Source organism: Ovis canadensis, chromosome X, assembly GCF_042477335.2.
Source record: "Ovis canadensis isolate MfBH-ARS-UI-01 breed Bighorn chromosome X, ARS-UI_OviCan_v2, whole genome shotgun sequence".
In the NCBI taxonomy this organism is placed as follows: domain Eukaryota; kingdom Metazoa; phylum Chordata; class Mammalia; order Artiodactyla; family Bovidae; genus Ovis; species Ovis canadensis.
Genome location: NC_091727.1, coordinates 81,117,576 through 81,134,059, shown reverse-complemented (window position 1 = coordinate 81,134,059; position 16,484 = coordinate 81,117,576). Strand labels below are relative to the sequence as shown.

The following is a 16,484-nucleotide window of genomic DNA, read 5'->3' as shown; positions in this document are numbered from 1 at the left end:
CTGCAATGCAGGAGACTTGGGTTCGATCTCTGGGTTGGGAAGAGCCCCTGGGGAAGGAAAAGGCTACCCACTCTAGTATCCTGGTCTGGAGAATCTCATGAATAAATCACTATTTACCCACTCCAGTATTCTGGCCTGGAGAATTCCATGGACACAGGTCACAGAGTCAGACATGATTGAGTGCCTTTCACTTCACTAAATCACTAAGATAAAGATAACCAATCCATAAAAAAACGGGAAGATTGGTGTGAGCAGGCATTTCACTGAAGAGGAAACACAATGGCAGAGCTGAAAACATACATACTGTATAAGAACTTCCTGTAATTGCATTAACAAAGCACAATAAACTGAAGTGTTAGTTGCTCAGTTGTGTCCAACTCTTTGCAACCCCATGGACTATAGACCACCAGACTCCTCTGTCCATGGAATTCTCTAAGCCAGAATACTGGAGTGGGTTGCCATTCCCTTCTGCAGGGGATCTTCCCAACCCAGGGATTGAACCCGGGTCTCCCACACTGCAGGCAGATTCTTTACTGTTTGAGCCATCACAGAAGCCTGGACATGAATTTGGGGGGACACTATTCAACCCAGTATATGCTAAGTTACTTCAGTCACATCAGACTCTTTGCAACCCTATGGATTATAGCCTGCCAGGCTTCATCTGTTCATGGGATTCTCCAGGCAAGAAAACTGGAGTGGGTTGCCATTTCCTTTTCCAGGGAATCTTCCCCACCCAGGGATTGAACTTGCGTCTCTTACGTCTCCTGCTTTGGTTGGTGGGTTCTTTACCACTAGCACCACCTGGGAAGCCCGTTCAACCCAGTGTATGTACCCTATGACCTGAGACACACACACACACATACACCTATGGAAATACACATACATGTGCACCATTAGGCAAATATATGTTTGCAGCAACACTAGCTGTGCTAGCTAAAGTGGGAAAATACTCAAATATCCCTCAACAGAAGGGCTCAATGACTGGCAAAATATCTGTCCAGAGGAACAGCAGTCATGTGGCCATTATGAAATCACTCACATTAACCTCCGAATTTTGAGCACAGAATCTAGACACAAATAAAATACTGAATAATTCCACTTATACAAAATCCCAATGCAGACAAAACAAAACCAAGAGATGCCTGCTTGTCTGGTTCAATGGTCAGGATGTTTGTCCAAACTCAAATATTGAAATCTAATGCCTTAATGGTATTTATTAGGAGGTGGGGGCCTGGGAGAGGTGCTCAGGTCATGAGCTCATGAGGGTGAAGTCCTCAAGATGGGATGAGTGTCCTCATCAAAGAATCTCCGGTTTCTTCAGTCCTCCTATCCAGTGAGGATACAATGAGAAGTCTGCAACTGGGAAGAAGACCCTCCCCCATGCTGGTGGTACCTTGATCTCTGACGGCAAGCCTCGGTGAGCAATAAACTTCTGCTGTTTCTAAGTGCCACCGTCTGTGACACTTTGTCCCAGCACCCCAAACGGGCTGATACAATTGGTAAAGTTATGAAAAGCCAAGAGATGACCCCAAAAATCAGGTGCATGCTCACTGGTGCATGCACCAGTCAGAAGGAAGTGATGGGAGGGGGATGAGGATGTAGGCATTTGAATTCTTGACTTGGGCGATACCAAGGCAAAGTTTGCTTTGCTAAGTCATTCCACTGGACATCTGGATTTCTCAACTTTTCTTTTTCAGTCACACAAGGAGTGTGTGGGGGAAGGCAAGCCTGGGAGGACTGTGCGACGCCTGGGTGAGTGGGCTCAGGGTGTGGACTCCACTTTGGGGAGCACTCCAGGTGACGTGGGCTGCAGGGGTGAGGTGGTGGCCCCCTTCGCCTGTCTCATAGCAAGCACAGCATGGAGCTCAGGGTTTTGTAAGCAACGTTCCATTGCCGAATCATGCCGGGGTCCAGCCCCGGTGGATCCAGGGTGATTCGAAGGTGGGGACGGAGTCGGCGTCTTTGGAAAAATACATATTTAATCACAGATATAGAGAGATTAGAAACGGATAGTGTAGTAGGAAGATTAGTGGAGAAAAAGAGGCTGAATAACTTGGTCTACGTGGAATACATTCCATGCTCCAGATGGGAATTCAGCCAGAAAAACGGGAGCAAGAAAGAAGTGACATGGGGGAATCAGTCTTTCCGGAAACTGATCCGAAAACTGATTTCTTTATTTTGGGGTTTGCTTATATACCTTTTGTTACACATAGGGATGAATACAGAGTCACGCGGGGGTCAGCAGTCCTGACCTTTATCAAAATCAGGTGCTTCACATAAATGTACAAAAAAAAGGTCTTAGGAATATTACATCATCTTCTGGCCATGAGTGAGACCTGCTGACATTTTATGATCCTTTCTTTCTGATAACCAAAAAACTTATTTCTTCCAAGGGTGTTTTTTCTTAAACCAGGCACCACCCTCCAAATAAAGTTACATTCCTATAGGGTGAGGGTGTAGTGAGTTACAATCAAGAAAGGAATTTATTTAACCCAAGGTTAACATGATTAGTCTTAAAGGTTAATATTTATTTCTCCTATATGCTTAAAAGTTAATACTTATTTCTTCCTATATGCTAGTTATATTCATTATAAGGGTAGGGAACATGGAGATTTAGCAGAAAACATCAGCCCAACAAATGAAAATCCTTTCACCAATGCTCCCCTTAAGATCTATTTAGTCTTAAGATATGATAAAGTTACATTCTTACATAGCAAGGACACAGTGATTTATAACAAAGTACAGTGATCTATTACAAAAGAGAAAATCCATTAACTCAAAAAGTCTAGTATTGCTAACATCAAAAACTACCATATTTCCTTTGCTATATTCCAAATACATTGATTAATATATTCCCAGGTTCCTAAGGATATAGAGGCCTGGTGGCAATCATTGACTCAACAAGAAGAAAAAGTCCTATGCTAATTAAGACTCAAAATACTCCAAAACTCTCTGTGCTGTTGAGAGGTAGTAAACAATCATGTGCCTAGTGGCAGCAGTATGGATAATCCTGTCACACAAGCTAGTCTGTCAGCAGAGAGGTTTGACCTGAGACATCCTTGTCCCACCCAGAGCAGGGAATTAGCAGCAATTATTGACACAACAAATGAAAAACCCTTCACCAATATAATTCCTAACCAACCCATCATACTAATAATTTCCAACTCCCCCAAAGAATTTGCCTTTAGTAAGTCTAAAACATCTCATGCCTCTCAGGTTGGGAGGCTGTAAACAGTCACATGTGGCCGGATGAACCTATACAGGTGGGCTAGATAACCTTCAGAGGAGTCCGTAAGCTGAAACACTCTTGTCACGCCCAAGAATTTTTATTGCCTTGGAGCTGCACGTTTACTCCTTCTCCGAGAGAAATGGTTATGGGGGAGAGCCCCCCGTAAAGTCAGAGGTGTAGGTGAGAGCATAAAACAGACTCTGGTTTTGGGGTTAGATGCTCGGGAACAGGGGGTTTCCTGAGGCTTGATCACGCCTTTGCGTATGCCAAGCCTCGTTCCTCATGACCTTTGCCATGGGCGGAGTTCCTCAAGCTGGCCCCCGGCAGAGTCACTTGTGGTGAGGGTGCTAAAAGACTCCCACAGGGGGCCTGTGGGTCTCCTGATACCTGGACCCTGCCACTTGCAGTGTGTCTCCTGGCCGGCAATGGGCAAGGAGGGGTGCTCCTAAACGGAAGGAGATGGAATCATTGTGAACGAGAGGGCCGTTGACCGTGGCCCCGGAGACATCTTCCATCTGTAGGTCATTAAGAGCCTCCTGGCAAACCAAGGGACAGTAAGAAGCACCAGCATCTGCCAAGGGAAGAGGAAAACCAGGCATTGGTTTTACTCCATGAGGATGCTCCGATGCTCCCCATGTCCCCTGTGTGGGTCTACGAGCAGGATGATGCCATTTTGTCAAGCTCAAGTATCAGCAGACTGAGCACAAGACTGTTTAGGGGGGCATCCTGAAGTGGTCAACCTCTAAGAGAAAAAAGAATGATAAACAGCAAATTTAGGCTAGCAATTACTTCTGGGGGGCGGGGAGGGGCAGGAGAAAGGGATTCGGGGAGAATGATTTTTGCCCAGGACCTGGCAGCACTCTGTGAAGTCTGGGGCGGGTGATGGGGGCTCCTTTTATTGTCTATTTCACATGCAATAATGTGATATGTGTAACGTAAAGGTGATATGTGTCTATGCAACATAGGTAATCCACGCAGCACACAGATATTACACTGATTTGGGGATGTGTCCAATATTGTAGTAAAAGAAGACACAGAGATGGTGAGGGCCCAGGCTTTCACCCCCAAAACAAAGCCACAGACAGAAGGTACTCATGGATGCTGTCAATATTTACTGAAGGACTCAGCTTAGATGTCACCTTGTGGTCGAAGCAGACTCAGGTGGGCGCCCCTCTGTGTGCCTCCTTCCTGGCCCTGTGTGTCTCCCTTTTGAATATCCATCACCCTGGGCTGGGACCCCTGATGTCTCGTCTCCTGCTTCCGGAGGATTACCACTCCAGGGACATGTGGGAACTGAGCAAAGAAGAAAAGCATCTGTGGGCCTCTGTAATGACGGGCAGCAGGAGACTGCTGGCCAGCAAGGTCACACCTTTGAGAAAATCTTTCCCTTGAAACTTGGACTTCAGTGATGCTCTGTTTGGGTTGGGGGGGGGGTCCCTGTTTTTTTTTCCCTTGGGGCACCAGGCTAAGCAGGATTGACAGACCAGGGGGATGCAACAGAGCCACTGGGCAGAGAGTGAGAGCAAGGACGGGGAAGGACTCGAGCATGCGGACTCTGGTCTCTCCCTTCCCCATCCGCTGGCTACCCTGGCTCTGATCTCTCACTTCAGATGCTCCCAGGGTCCCTGCCACCACGCCACCTGCTCGAACATCAGCCCCACATCAATGCTGAGGCAGCGACCTCTGCAGTCTCTCTGGCTTCTTCCTCTGCCTCTCCATCACCTGGTCCAGCCCCATCACCTTCCTCCTAGACAAGGGCAGTAGCCTCTTGCTGGTCTCTTTTGCCACTCTCCCCACTTCATCCATTCTGCTCCCACAGCCAAATCAGCCCTTTTAAACACAACTTAGATCATGGCCCTAAGCCTTCCAACCTCTCCTGGTCTTCTGGGGACACAGTGAGCTCCAGCACAAAGCTCTCCCTGCAGCTGACTCAGACGTTGCCACTGAGGGGCCCCACAAACAACCCAAACTTAACTGTCCCCAACTTACCTCATCTCCCAGTCCCCAACTTACCTCGTCTCCTAGTCCCCAACTCAGACAGATCCAAGAGCCACCTCCAGTCTCTGTCTTCTTCAACGATGGCAAGCCCACCTCCTTTCTTCAGCTCAACTGCCACTGTCATAGTTGAAGCCACATTTGTGACAACCATGATTACAATCTCCTAAGCAGTTGATGAGTAGAGGTGATCAGTGGTCTGTCAGCTCTGTGGGGCTGGGGGGGGAGTCACATAGATTGAATTCTGCCAAGGAGATGGTATTTGAGGGGCAGGGATGGCAGCAGCAGAGGCTGGACACTGTCCCAATGTCCAGTCCCAAGTACCCACATCTTTGTAACCACAAACAGCGCTGCAAAAGCTTTCTTTGTGTGTGCTTGGCTGAGTATTTCTATTGAAAGTGAAAGTGAAATCACTCAGTCGTGTCTGACTCTTTGTGATCCCATGGACTGTAGCCTGCAAGGCTCCTCTGTCCATGGGATTTTCCAGGCAAGAACACTGGAGTGGGTTGCCATTTCCTTCTCCAGGGGATCTTCCTGACCCAGGTATTGAACCCAGGTCGCCCGCACTGCAGGCTGACTCTTCACCATCTGAGCCACCAGGGAAGCCCATTTCTATTGAATGGATCCCTAAGAGGGAAACCTCTTAGTTAAAGGTCATACAGGTTTCAGTTTGTTAGATGCTGCCAAATTATCCTCTAAAAACAGTTCAACCAGTTGATATTTTCACCACCGTGTAGGCGAGACTATTCCCCAACATCCTTACTGGCAACAGGCATGATCAAACTTTCATCTCCCCATATTTTTTATTATGAAAAATTGCAAACATATAGTGTTTTAGTCTCCCAGGGCTGCTATAAGAGATTACCACAAACGGGCAGGCTTCAACCAACAGAAATTTATTCTCTCCCAGTTCTGGAGGCTAGAAGTCCAAAGTCAAGGTGTAAACAGGGCTGTGTTCCCTCTGAAAGCTCTAGGGGAGAATTTTTCCTTGTCTCTTTCAGTTTCTGGTGGTTCCAGGAGCTCCTCAGTTTGTGGCTGCAAAACTCTGCCTCTACCATCAATTGGCCTTCCCTGTGTGTCTGTGTCTAAACTTCTCTCTACTTAGGAGGATACTAGTCATTGGATTTAGGGCCCACCCTACTCTAGCATGACCTTATTTGGATCACATCTAATTTCCAAATGAAGTGACATTTACAAGTTCTGGATAGACATGAATTTTAGGGGGATACTCTTCAACCCAGTACATGTATCAGTGTTAAAAAAAAAAAAAACACAAACAAAAAAAAAAACAGCACCCATTTACTTACCCACTAGATTCCAATGGTCGCCAATATGAGAAATCAAAAATGGCACAGACAGGGACTTCCTCAGTGGTCCAGCGGTTAAGACTGTGCTTCCAATGCAGGGGATTTGGGTTTGATCCCTGGTTGGGGAACTAATACGCCACCTGCTGCGTGGTATGGAAAAATAAAGAGGCATATAGCTAAAAAACATGACATTTTTTTTTTAATTTTAGTTTTTTATTTTTTAAATTTTAAAATCTTTAATTCTTACATGCATTCCCAAACATGAACCCCCCTCCCACCTCCCAAACATGACATTTTGATTCCACTTTTTTGACTTAGTATTAATAGATTGCTAGATTTCTTCTTTTTTTGATTTCTAGATTCTAATTAAAAAAAATAGGTGTGCAACAAGCAACAAAGGTTTACTGTACACATAGGTAACTATAGTCAATATTTTGTCAATATCGCTAATGGAACACCTATAATGGAAAATTATCTGAAATATCTATAATGGAAAATAACCTAACAATAATAGATGTGTCTATTATAAAAATAACATATGTGTATAATAACCATGTAGCTGTGCACCTGAAACATTGTAAGTGTTTTGTATATGCTTTTGTAAGCACACACAAAAAATACTTATTAAGAAAAAGAGGCACAGAGAAAGATGAAAGTCTCCCAGTTCATTTGAGGCGGTGTCTCACACCTTCTGGCTCTAGTTGTCTCTTTCCTCTCCTGAAGGCAAACTTCCGGAAAGGAACAATCAACACTGTGTCTCCACTTCCTCACAATGACATCGCTCTTACCAAACTGGTGTTGCGAAGTACAAGAAAATTTTCTGTCCTCATCTTACATGCTTCCTGGCAGCAGTCGAGACTGACGTTGTTAATCAGGGCGTCCTTGAAACTTCCCAGGGTTTTCCCCCTCCTCCTTGATGCTCCTCTCTGATCTCTCTTCTGATCCTCCTCCCTGCCCCTAGTAAGTGCTGGTGTTTCTCTGGACGCTCTCCTGGGCGTCCTCTTCTTTCCTTACCTGTATAAGGGAGGGTCCAACTGCGGGAAAAAGAAAGCCCCCTTGCTATTCTGAGCATTCAGTTCAGTCGCTCAGTCGGGTCCGATTCTTTGCGACCCCATGGACTGCAGCACGCCAGGCCTTCCTGTCCATCACCAACTCCCGGACTCATGTCCATCGAGTCGGTGATGCCATCCAACCATCTCATCCTCTGTCGTCCCCTTCTCCTCCCGCCTTCAGTCTTTCCCAGCATCAGGGTATTTTCCAAAGGACTCAGTTATTCGCATCAGGTGGCCAAATAACTGACTCATTGGAAAAGACCCTGATGCTGAAGTTTTAAAACAGGGAGACGGTAAGCCGTGAGTGCGGGGACTAGCGGAGCCCACCCGGCCCAGTACCTTCTGCTGGGTCCCAGCCGCCAGCATCCGCAGATTGGCAGGCGGGCTGTGGGAACCAGAGGAGCGCTGCCCCCGCCCCCTTAGCTATTTGGAGCATGCGCGCCCGGAGACACGTACAGCCAACCAGCGAAAAGGAGCGGCTATGAGTGACAGCCACATCGTTCAATCACCTGAGAGTCTGGAGAGCCGTCTTGCGCCCGGACCAATGGCAGCTCAAGGCGGACTTCGGGCGGGGGCGACAGTCACCTGATCCGCGGCGGCCGCGGTGGGTCCGGGCAGTGGAGGCCGAGAGGTTATGATGGCGGCGACCGCGGCGGCTCGGTTGCGGCCGGGGACGCGGCGGGCTCCAGCGCTCTGCCGGATGCCATGGCTGCCGCTGATGCTGGTGATGGCGGCGGCAGCGGCGACGTCGGAGCAGCAGGTGCCGCTGGTGCTGTGGTCGAGTGACCGGTGAGCGGGGTGGGCTGCGTTGCGCGCCGCGGCGGTTGAGGGGCCCTCGCTCGACTCCGGAGCTGTCCTTGGCGGGGGGCGGCGAGGCCCAGGGGGGCTGCCCCTTGTTCGGCCGCCTATAGCAAGGGCGCTGGCTCTGGGCCCCAGGCATCAAGCTGGGAGCCCACGGGCTTCGGATCTCAAGCCCCCGCTTGACAGCACCTCTCTATCCCCTGCCAGAGGCCTGTGGGCTCCTGCGGCCGACACCCACGAGGGCCATATCACCAGCGACATGCAGCTCTCCACCTACTTAGACCCCGCCCTGGAGCTGGGCCCCCGAAATGTGCTGCTGTTCCTGCAGGACAAGGTGCGCCTCCCCCAACCCTCTCTCCCTTCGTCATTCAGGAGACAGCTCCCCTCTCCCCCAGGACACTGAGGCCCATTCCCCGAGGGAAGCTGCAGTGACCTTGTCCAAACTGCAGGGAGGTGTGGTTCCTTCCTTGGGAAGGCCTGTGGGAGAATGTTCAGTGGGAATGGTGCGTGCCTGCTAAGTCGCTTCAGTTGTGTCTGACTCTTTGCGACTCTATGGGCTAATAGCCCGCCAGGCTCCTTTGTCCATGGGATTCTCTAGGTGAGAATACTGGAGTGGGTTGCCATGCCCTCCTCCAGGGGATCTTCCAAACCCGGGGATCAAACCTGGGTCTCCTGCATCGGCAGGCAAATTCTTTACAGTCTGAACCACCAGGGATGCCCCTAGTCAAGAACAGTGGAGTGGGTTGCCATGCCTTCCTCCAAGGATCTTCCCCACTCAGGGATTGAACCCACATCTCTTTATGTCTCCTGGATTGGCAGGTGGGTTTTTTTTTTAAACACTAGCGCCACCTGGGAAGCCAAACAGCTAGCAGAGGATCCGTCTACCTCTGGGTTTGGGCTTCCCTGGTGGCTCAGAGGTTAAAGCATCTGCCTGCAATGCAGGGGACCTGGGTTCGATCCCTGGGTCAGGAGGATCCCCTGGAGAAGGAAATGGCAACCCACTCCAGTATTCTTGCCTGGAGAATCCCATGGATGGAGGAGTCTGTTGGGCTACAGTCCACGGGGTCACAAAGAATCAGACACGACTGAGCCACCTGGGAAGCCACTTCACTTCACTTTACCTTTGGGTTATTGGCACAACACGCTTCCACTGAGCCATTCTGCTGAGCACGGGAATGGTGAGGGCCCAGAAATGGCACCCACTTGATTGGGGGAAATAAGGAGTCAGAGGCCAGATGCTGATTGAGTGCCAAACCCTTACCTGACTCACTACATGGCAGGGATGATGAACCCTGTTTACAGATGAGAAGTCCAAGGATGGCAAGTAACTTGCCCAAGGTCACATAGCTAATGGGTGGCAGAGTTGTGATTCTGACTGTAATGGTTGTAAGACAGAGAATGGAAGAATGATCGATCGCTTACTGAATGCTTCATTTATACTAGCTGAGGTGATGTCATTATCTTGGTTTTACTGCCTAAGGAGCTGAGGGTTGTAGGATCAGCTGAAGTTCCATGGCTTGTGCAAGCCCCAGATTATTCCAGCCTGAGTCTGTTGGACACCCTTCCCCCACTGTGATTTTGTGCTCATACAACACACTGTTTACCCTCCCATCTGGGCATTTCTGCCCCTAAAGCAGGTATGCAGACCACAAGGAGATTCTAGGGCAGTTTAATTAATTAATTAATCCTAATTCTAGGATTAATGTTTGCGAGATTATTGAGCTTCTGCTTGTCTATTCCTCATTGGTGGCCTGTTTGGCTCATTCCCTTTGTGGTCTTGCTCTGTGGGCAGGGGTTGGTAGCTGTGCTGGCCTGTAGTCCTTCCAGGAGGTGGTGAATAATGTAGTCAGACTGGAACTCAGTTCTAGTTCTACTGCTTACTGGCCTTTGGACATGTGAAATACTCTGCAAATACCAGTTTCCACATCTGTAAAAAGACACCACTGACATCAGAGGGCGGTGAGGAGCAATTCTGATAGTCCATGTAAAAAATCTGGCTGGCGCCCCCCCAACCCCCATCTGATGGCATTCATTCATTCATTCATTCTTTTGTCAAATATAGACTACCTACTCTGTGCCAGATATTGATTAAGTGCTGGGGACATAGCAATGAGCAGAATCACTCAAGCCCCTATTCCAAAAAAGTTAACACTCTTGCGAGGGTGAGAGGTTTACTTAAATGCTAAGTTGGTATGACATAATGTAAGCACTGTAGTCCTTAGATAAGAAGGAAGCAGACTCGGGGACAGAGTGACTGGCAATGCTGGGTAAGATAAAGAGAGAGCAGGCAAGTGCTCGCTGAGGAGGTGGTATTGAAGCAGAGATCTAAGCGGAGGAAGAGATGGAGCCATGTGGCTGGGGGAGGAAGGTATGCATTCCTAGCAGAGGTAACAGCAGGTTCAAAGGGCCTGGACGAGGAGTATTCCTGGTGAGCTTGTGGAAGAGCTGGTGTGGCTGGAGTACAGTGAGTGAGAGAAAGGCGTAGGAAATGGTCAGTTGAGGAGCCCGGAGATGAGGGGGAAAGTGGTTGGTCGCAATTCTAAAATGTGGCAGGAAACCTTGGGAGATTTTGAACAGGGAGTGCACACAGGCTTTCAGAATAATAGTCTCGGCACCAGAGAGGCTCAGGATTCCTGCCCAGAAGGGCAAGGAGGCTGGGCAGGTGTGTATACTAAACACGACATCAGGGAAGCTGATTAAGATCACTTCTGGGCCTCCCTGGGAAAAGCCAGAGGAAGCTGGGAGTTGGAGCGGAGGGCGGAAGTGGAAGGACATCCCTAGGTTGTGGAGATTAGAAGGATGGGGTTCAGGGTGATTGTGGTCCAGAGCGCTCAGAAGCCTTCTGTGGTCAGTCCAGTGTGTTCTGAGATCTTCACCTCTTTCCCCTTCCACCAAAACCGGGGTAGGGAGGGGGGATTTCTCACCCTCCTTTGCAAAGGGTCCTGTGCAGACTGGACAAAGGTGGCTCCAGCTGGTGCAGCTGGCATATAGGTTCTCTTTTTCTGGGACTTCCACCCCGGGGGCACGCAATCAGTGTTCTTGGCTGCTCCCAGCCCCCTCCCCGCAGCTTCCCTCTTCTGTCCATAGTTCCTCTTATCTCCAGGCAGGCCGCTGACTCTTACTCCTGAGGTTATCACGAGTCAGCTGCCCACACATCTTCTCCCAACCCTGTGACAACCTTCCTTGTCTTCTCGCCCTGCTGAGAGGGTTGCTGGCAGAAAGAAAGAGAACCTTCCACACCCCCACCCCTAAAATGCATCCTCATGCTCCAGATCAAACCTGCTTCTAAATGAGATGTTGCTGGCCCTGCAAAAATACCCAGGGCCAGTGTCTGCCCCCTGCCCTGGCCCTGTGTCTGTCCAACCTTCTGAGGCTGTTTCCCTCCTTTCTACTAGCTGAGCATTGAGGACTTCACAGCCTATGGTGGCGTGTTTGGAAACAAGCAAGACAGTGCCTTTTCTAACCTGGAGGTAAGAGTCCACACCCAGCCAGTGACCCTGGAGGCCACCCCATGCCCCTCTCCATCAGCATAATAGGAACTGTCCCCTCAGGAACCAGAAACGTTGGCTCGACGGGGAAAGGCCGAGTGTCAGGGCCAGGGGTGTGGTGTGTTTTGTTTCTTACCTGGAGTGAGACCCAGTGTAGGTATGGCTTGCCACCGAGGTCTGGGTGGCTGGCCCTGGTCCCGTGGCCCCTTGCTTACTCATCTGCCTGTCTTCCCCCTGTTCCCAGAATGCCCTGGACTTGGCCCCCTCCTCTCTGGTGCTTCCTGCCGTTGACTGGTACGCGATCAGCACTCTGACCACTTACCTGCAGGAGAAGCTCAGGGCCAGCCCCCTGCACGTGGACTTGGCCACTCTCCAGGAACTGAAGCTCAACGCCAGCATCCCAGCCTTGCTGCTCATCCACCTGCCCTACACAGCCAGGTACGGCTGGGCCTCTAGCCTCAGGGCCCAAGCTCTGGGGTCACAGCTCCATCCAGCCGCGCCGTCCTCCATTTAGCACCCTGAGGCCCTCCCAGAAGGCGTCTGTCTGGCCAGAAGAGGGAGGAAGGCCCTCCAGCCGGGTTGGGACTCAGGAGTCAGTGCCCTGCATCGAGCTAGGCCTCTCGGGCCTCCTGAGATGAGCCAGGAGTGGGCCTCGCTAGCGGGGAACCAGCCTGCCTAGCGGGGACTGTTCATGGAGAGGTGGCAGGGATGTGACCGGGACTCCGGAGCTGGGGGAGAAGGAGCAGGGGATTCCAGGCAGGGCCACGAGGTGAGCAGAGGTCCCGGGAGGGGGGACTGATGGTGGTGAGTACGGCTCTTGGAGGCCCAGCTCGAGTGTGCTAGGTGGCGGGGCTATACCAGGGAATGACAGGGCCTGGAGGGGCTTCAGGAGGCAGCCCAATGGGTGGCAGAGAGCCGTCAGGATTTGGGCAGCTCGAACTTCCTGTCTCTTTCCTAGCTCGGGTCTGATGGCACCGAAGGAAGTCCTCATGGGCAATGGTGAGTGCGGTCGGGGAAGGTGCATGGTTTCCATCTTTATCCAGCCCTTGGCCATGTGGAGCTGGCCCGGGTTCCTCAGCCGCTCGGCGTTCCCAGGGGGCCTGGCTGCTTCTCCGAGCCCCTGGCAACTGGGCAAGGTCCCTAGGCCTTGGCCTAAGCGTTGGATGCCCAGGGGCCTCCTCCGCACAGCCTGGAGCCAGCTTCCACCCAGGCAGCCTGCACCCTAGGGTCTGGGGGTTTAACATGCCAGCACTGTTTCAAACACCTGTTCTGAGAACTTGTCTCCCTTGCGCTAGAGAGGACAGTTCTTCCTCCCAGAAAGGTCACCAGAAACTTGCCACGGTGGATTTGGCGTTTTCAGTAGCTGTCTGTCTTTTCTCTGTCCACATGGGGGAGGCGGTGACTGGGGCCATGGTATCCCAGGGGAGGCCGGAAGTGGGTGGGATGATGAGAAGTGGCTACTGAAACGGAACACGCTACTGGGGGTTGATGGGAGCTGGCTCTTGGAGGGGCTCGGTGTCCCACCTGGGGACATGCCGGTTGCTAGGGTGGGAAGGGCTTCACAGTGGAGAAGTCTAGGGGTGCCCGCCTCCACAAGGTGATCTTACAGAGCGCCATCCAGAGAAGGCGCCCAGGGAGGGCATAGAAGGGCACAGCCTGCCTCTCCTGGCTTCTGCTGGGTACAGTGGCTGCAAGGGGCTGCCTCTGACCTGCATCTCTGTTCTCCCCCTGGCCCCTCAGATGAGGTCATTGGGCAGGTGCTGAGCACACTCAAGTCAGAAGACATCCCCTACACAGCGGCCCTCACGGCGGTCCGCCCTTCTAGGGTACGTGCCCATGCCCAGGGCTCCAGGAGTGTGGTCGGGGAGCCTGGAGGGGGGCTGGTTCCTCCTCTGGGCAGGTGTAGGGGTGGGGGGCATGGATGAGCCATGAAGTCAAGCGACCACTGTCCATCTCGTCTCGTCCCATCAGCCTTATGGGCTGGCGTCTTCGGACATGAAGTCCAAGTGTTCCGAAGTTGCAAAGATTAGCAATGTCAGAAGCTTAGGGGAAAGCTGCTCAGAGGAAGCTTTTGCATATGAGCATCACTGGTGGGACCAGAGATGGTGCCTAGTGGGGAGAGGAAGGGCAGGCTATCTGGTTCAGGGCTCGCCCCCAGGGCTGTTGAGAGAAGGTTTTGTGGGCTCTTGTCTGCAGGTGGCCCGTGATGTAGCCATGGTGACTGGGGGGCTGGGTCGCCAGCTGTTGCAGAGAACGGTGGTGCCACCTGCAATCAATGCCCCCGTGAGTTACAATGACACTGCCCCGCGGATCCTCTTCTGGGCCCAAAACTTCTCGGTGGCATACAGGGAGCACTGGGAGGACCTGACCTCCCGCACCTTTGGGGTCCAGGACCTCAACCTGACTGGCTCCTCCTGGAATGAGTCCATTGCCAGGTGAGGGCAAAGTGCATGCCCCTGACTGGGTCTTTGTTTAGGGGCGTTCAGCGTGAGGACGCAGGTGGTGGTGTAGGGTGGGGCCGCTGCTCAGAGCTCTGCCTGTTCACGCCTTCTCATCCCTTAGCTGGGGCCTTGGTTGTTAACAGTTCCTAATCACCCTGGATCCTGGTGCCACCCTCTTGGGCAGCCTCATGGCCCAGCCTGAGCACTTTAAGCAACTCCAAGAGGGAGTCTGGGGGTTCAGGGAACCCAGAGGAAGGAGCCCTTTGCTGGAGGTGGGGTACCTGTGTGCTACCTGGTTCCTGATTTGGAAAGGGATGGGGCCTCAGGTCTCCTCTATCTGTCAAGCTAGGGTGCTGGTTCTTTAGGTGGCTCTGCAGGAGGATCTGGTACAGCTCAGGTAGAAGGAGACCTAAGGGCCTTGCTCGGAAATGTTTTCAAGGCCATTCCAGAGTCTGAAAACCCCTCTTCCTCCGCAGGCTGGTGCTGACCTATGACTCACTCTTTGGGACCATGGTGACGTTCAAGTGAGTCTGAGAGGCAGGGGCGGGTGGGCTGCTGTGGCTCCAGCCTTTCCAGCTGCCTGACCTCCCTCTGCGATGCTCCCCCCCAGGTTCACTCTGGCTAACCGCTTCTACCGGGTATCTGCCCGGTACTGGTTTACCTTGGAGAACCTGGAAATCCATAGCAACGGTTCCGTCGCCTACTTCAATGCCTCCCAGGTCACGGGGCCCAGCATTTATTCCTTCCACTGCGAGCATGTCAGCAGTGAAAATGAGGATGGCAACCTCCTTGTGCCTGACACACAGCCCTCTCTTTGGCAGATGACTTTTCGGGACTTCCAGGTAGGAAGGGAGGAGGGACTGTGCCTGATAGTGGGGAAGCCGTGGCTGGAGGAGGGGTTCGAGGGGAGCAGAGGCCTGCGAAGGGTCTCTGGGTCCTTTCAGGTTTGGGCCTGGGAGTGTAGGGGAGTCCCGTACCCTTGCTGCTCTCTTCCCACCAGCTGGGGAACCCCCAGCCCTTACTGGGCTTCTCTGGGTGGGGCCACTCAGTGCTTTCTGTCCCTCAGATCCAGGCCTTCAATGTGACAGGCGAGCAGTTCTCCTATGCTAGCGACTGTGCAGGCTTCTTCTCCCCGGGTATCTGGATGGGGTTGCTCACCTCCTTGTTCATGCTGTTCATCTTCACCTATGGTCTGCACATGATCCTCAGCCTCAAGACAATGGACCGCTTCGACGACCACAAGGGCCCCACCATCACTTTGACCCAGATCGTGTGATTCCACACCTGTAGGGGCGGGGGATGGGGGGGGATTGAGGGCGTGCCTGAGGTCCAGGTTGTCACCTTCCCATCAGAGGCCCACTGGGCAGGAAGGCTTCTCCCTCTTCCGCCATTGCACGACTCCCTGGCTCCCCCTAGCTTGTCAGGCTACCTGTTCAGCCTGCTGAGGGTCTTCCCTAGGCTGCCCACTCCCCACCACATCTCTCTCCACAAGGTGTATATATTTCTGCATAGACAGTAGACAGATCTCCCAGGCTTGATCATTATAAAGGTAGGGGCCATCAGTTCTACAAAATCCACCCCCCTTCTCCTTATTTATTCTGATTTCTCCACCTTCGCTGCTTGCTGTTGATAGTGCTTTTGTGTAGCCAGTCCTCTCTTCCCAGGCTCTATGGGGTTCCTTGTAGCAGCCAGGAGCTGTTCCATTCCCTGAGTTTGGGGGGGAGTGTGGAAGTACTATTTGTCTGTCCCGCTTAGCTGGCGTTATTATTTTATTTTTTGGTGATGTGCTAACAATAAGACGTACACTGGGGTTTATTCCTTTGGCCTAAGAAGGAAGGGATCTACATGGCAGGTGGGATGGGTGTGATCACGGGGTTTGGGACCTGTTCCTGTCGGGAGTACCTGGCAGGAGCCCTGGGGTGCTCGTGGTTTCCTTCCGAATAAAATAAAGACGGGTCGCCATGCTTGGGCTTCTTGTCACTCATTTCTGCGCTGGGCACAAGGAAGGGAGGATGCACTTGGCTGACGGCCGAGAGAGGAGGCCCGAGGATGGAGGGATGGAGGCTGCTTTTCCAGGGACCAAGCGGAGGCCGAGAGGGTTGTTTGCTAGCTGGGTTTCCCCCGGCCCCCGCCTCAGCGACTAGGGGAGGGCGGGGGCCGTCAGCGCCCGG

At 52.0% G+C, this 16,484-nt stretch overlaps 1 protein-coding gene across 1 annotated transcript; it reads left to right on the top strand.

The window, feature by feature from the left end:
• Positions 1-7,305: 7,305 nt before the first annotated feature.
• Positions 7,306-16,277, top strand: ATP6AP1 (ATPase H+ transporting accessory protein 1). Its single transcript, XM_070290429.1, has 10 exons — positions 7,306-8,372; positions 8,592-8,718; positions 11,780-11,854; positions 12,117-12,310; positions 12,831-12,871; positions 13,613-13,698; positions 14,069-14,307; positions 14,790-14,837; positions 14,924-15,155; positions 15,380-16,277. Exons 1-10 carry the CDS (start codon positions 8,218-8,220, stop codon positions 15,587-15,589), a joined length of 1,407 nt encoding a protein of 468 aa, XP_070146530.1. The 5' UTR covers positions 7,306-8,217; the 3' UTR covers positions 15,590-16,277.
• The last annotated feature ends 207 nt before the right edge of the window (positions 16,278-16,484 follow it).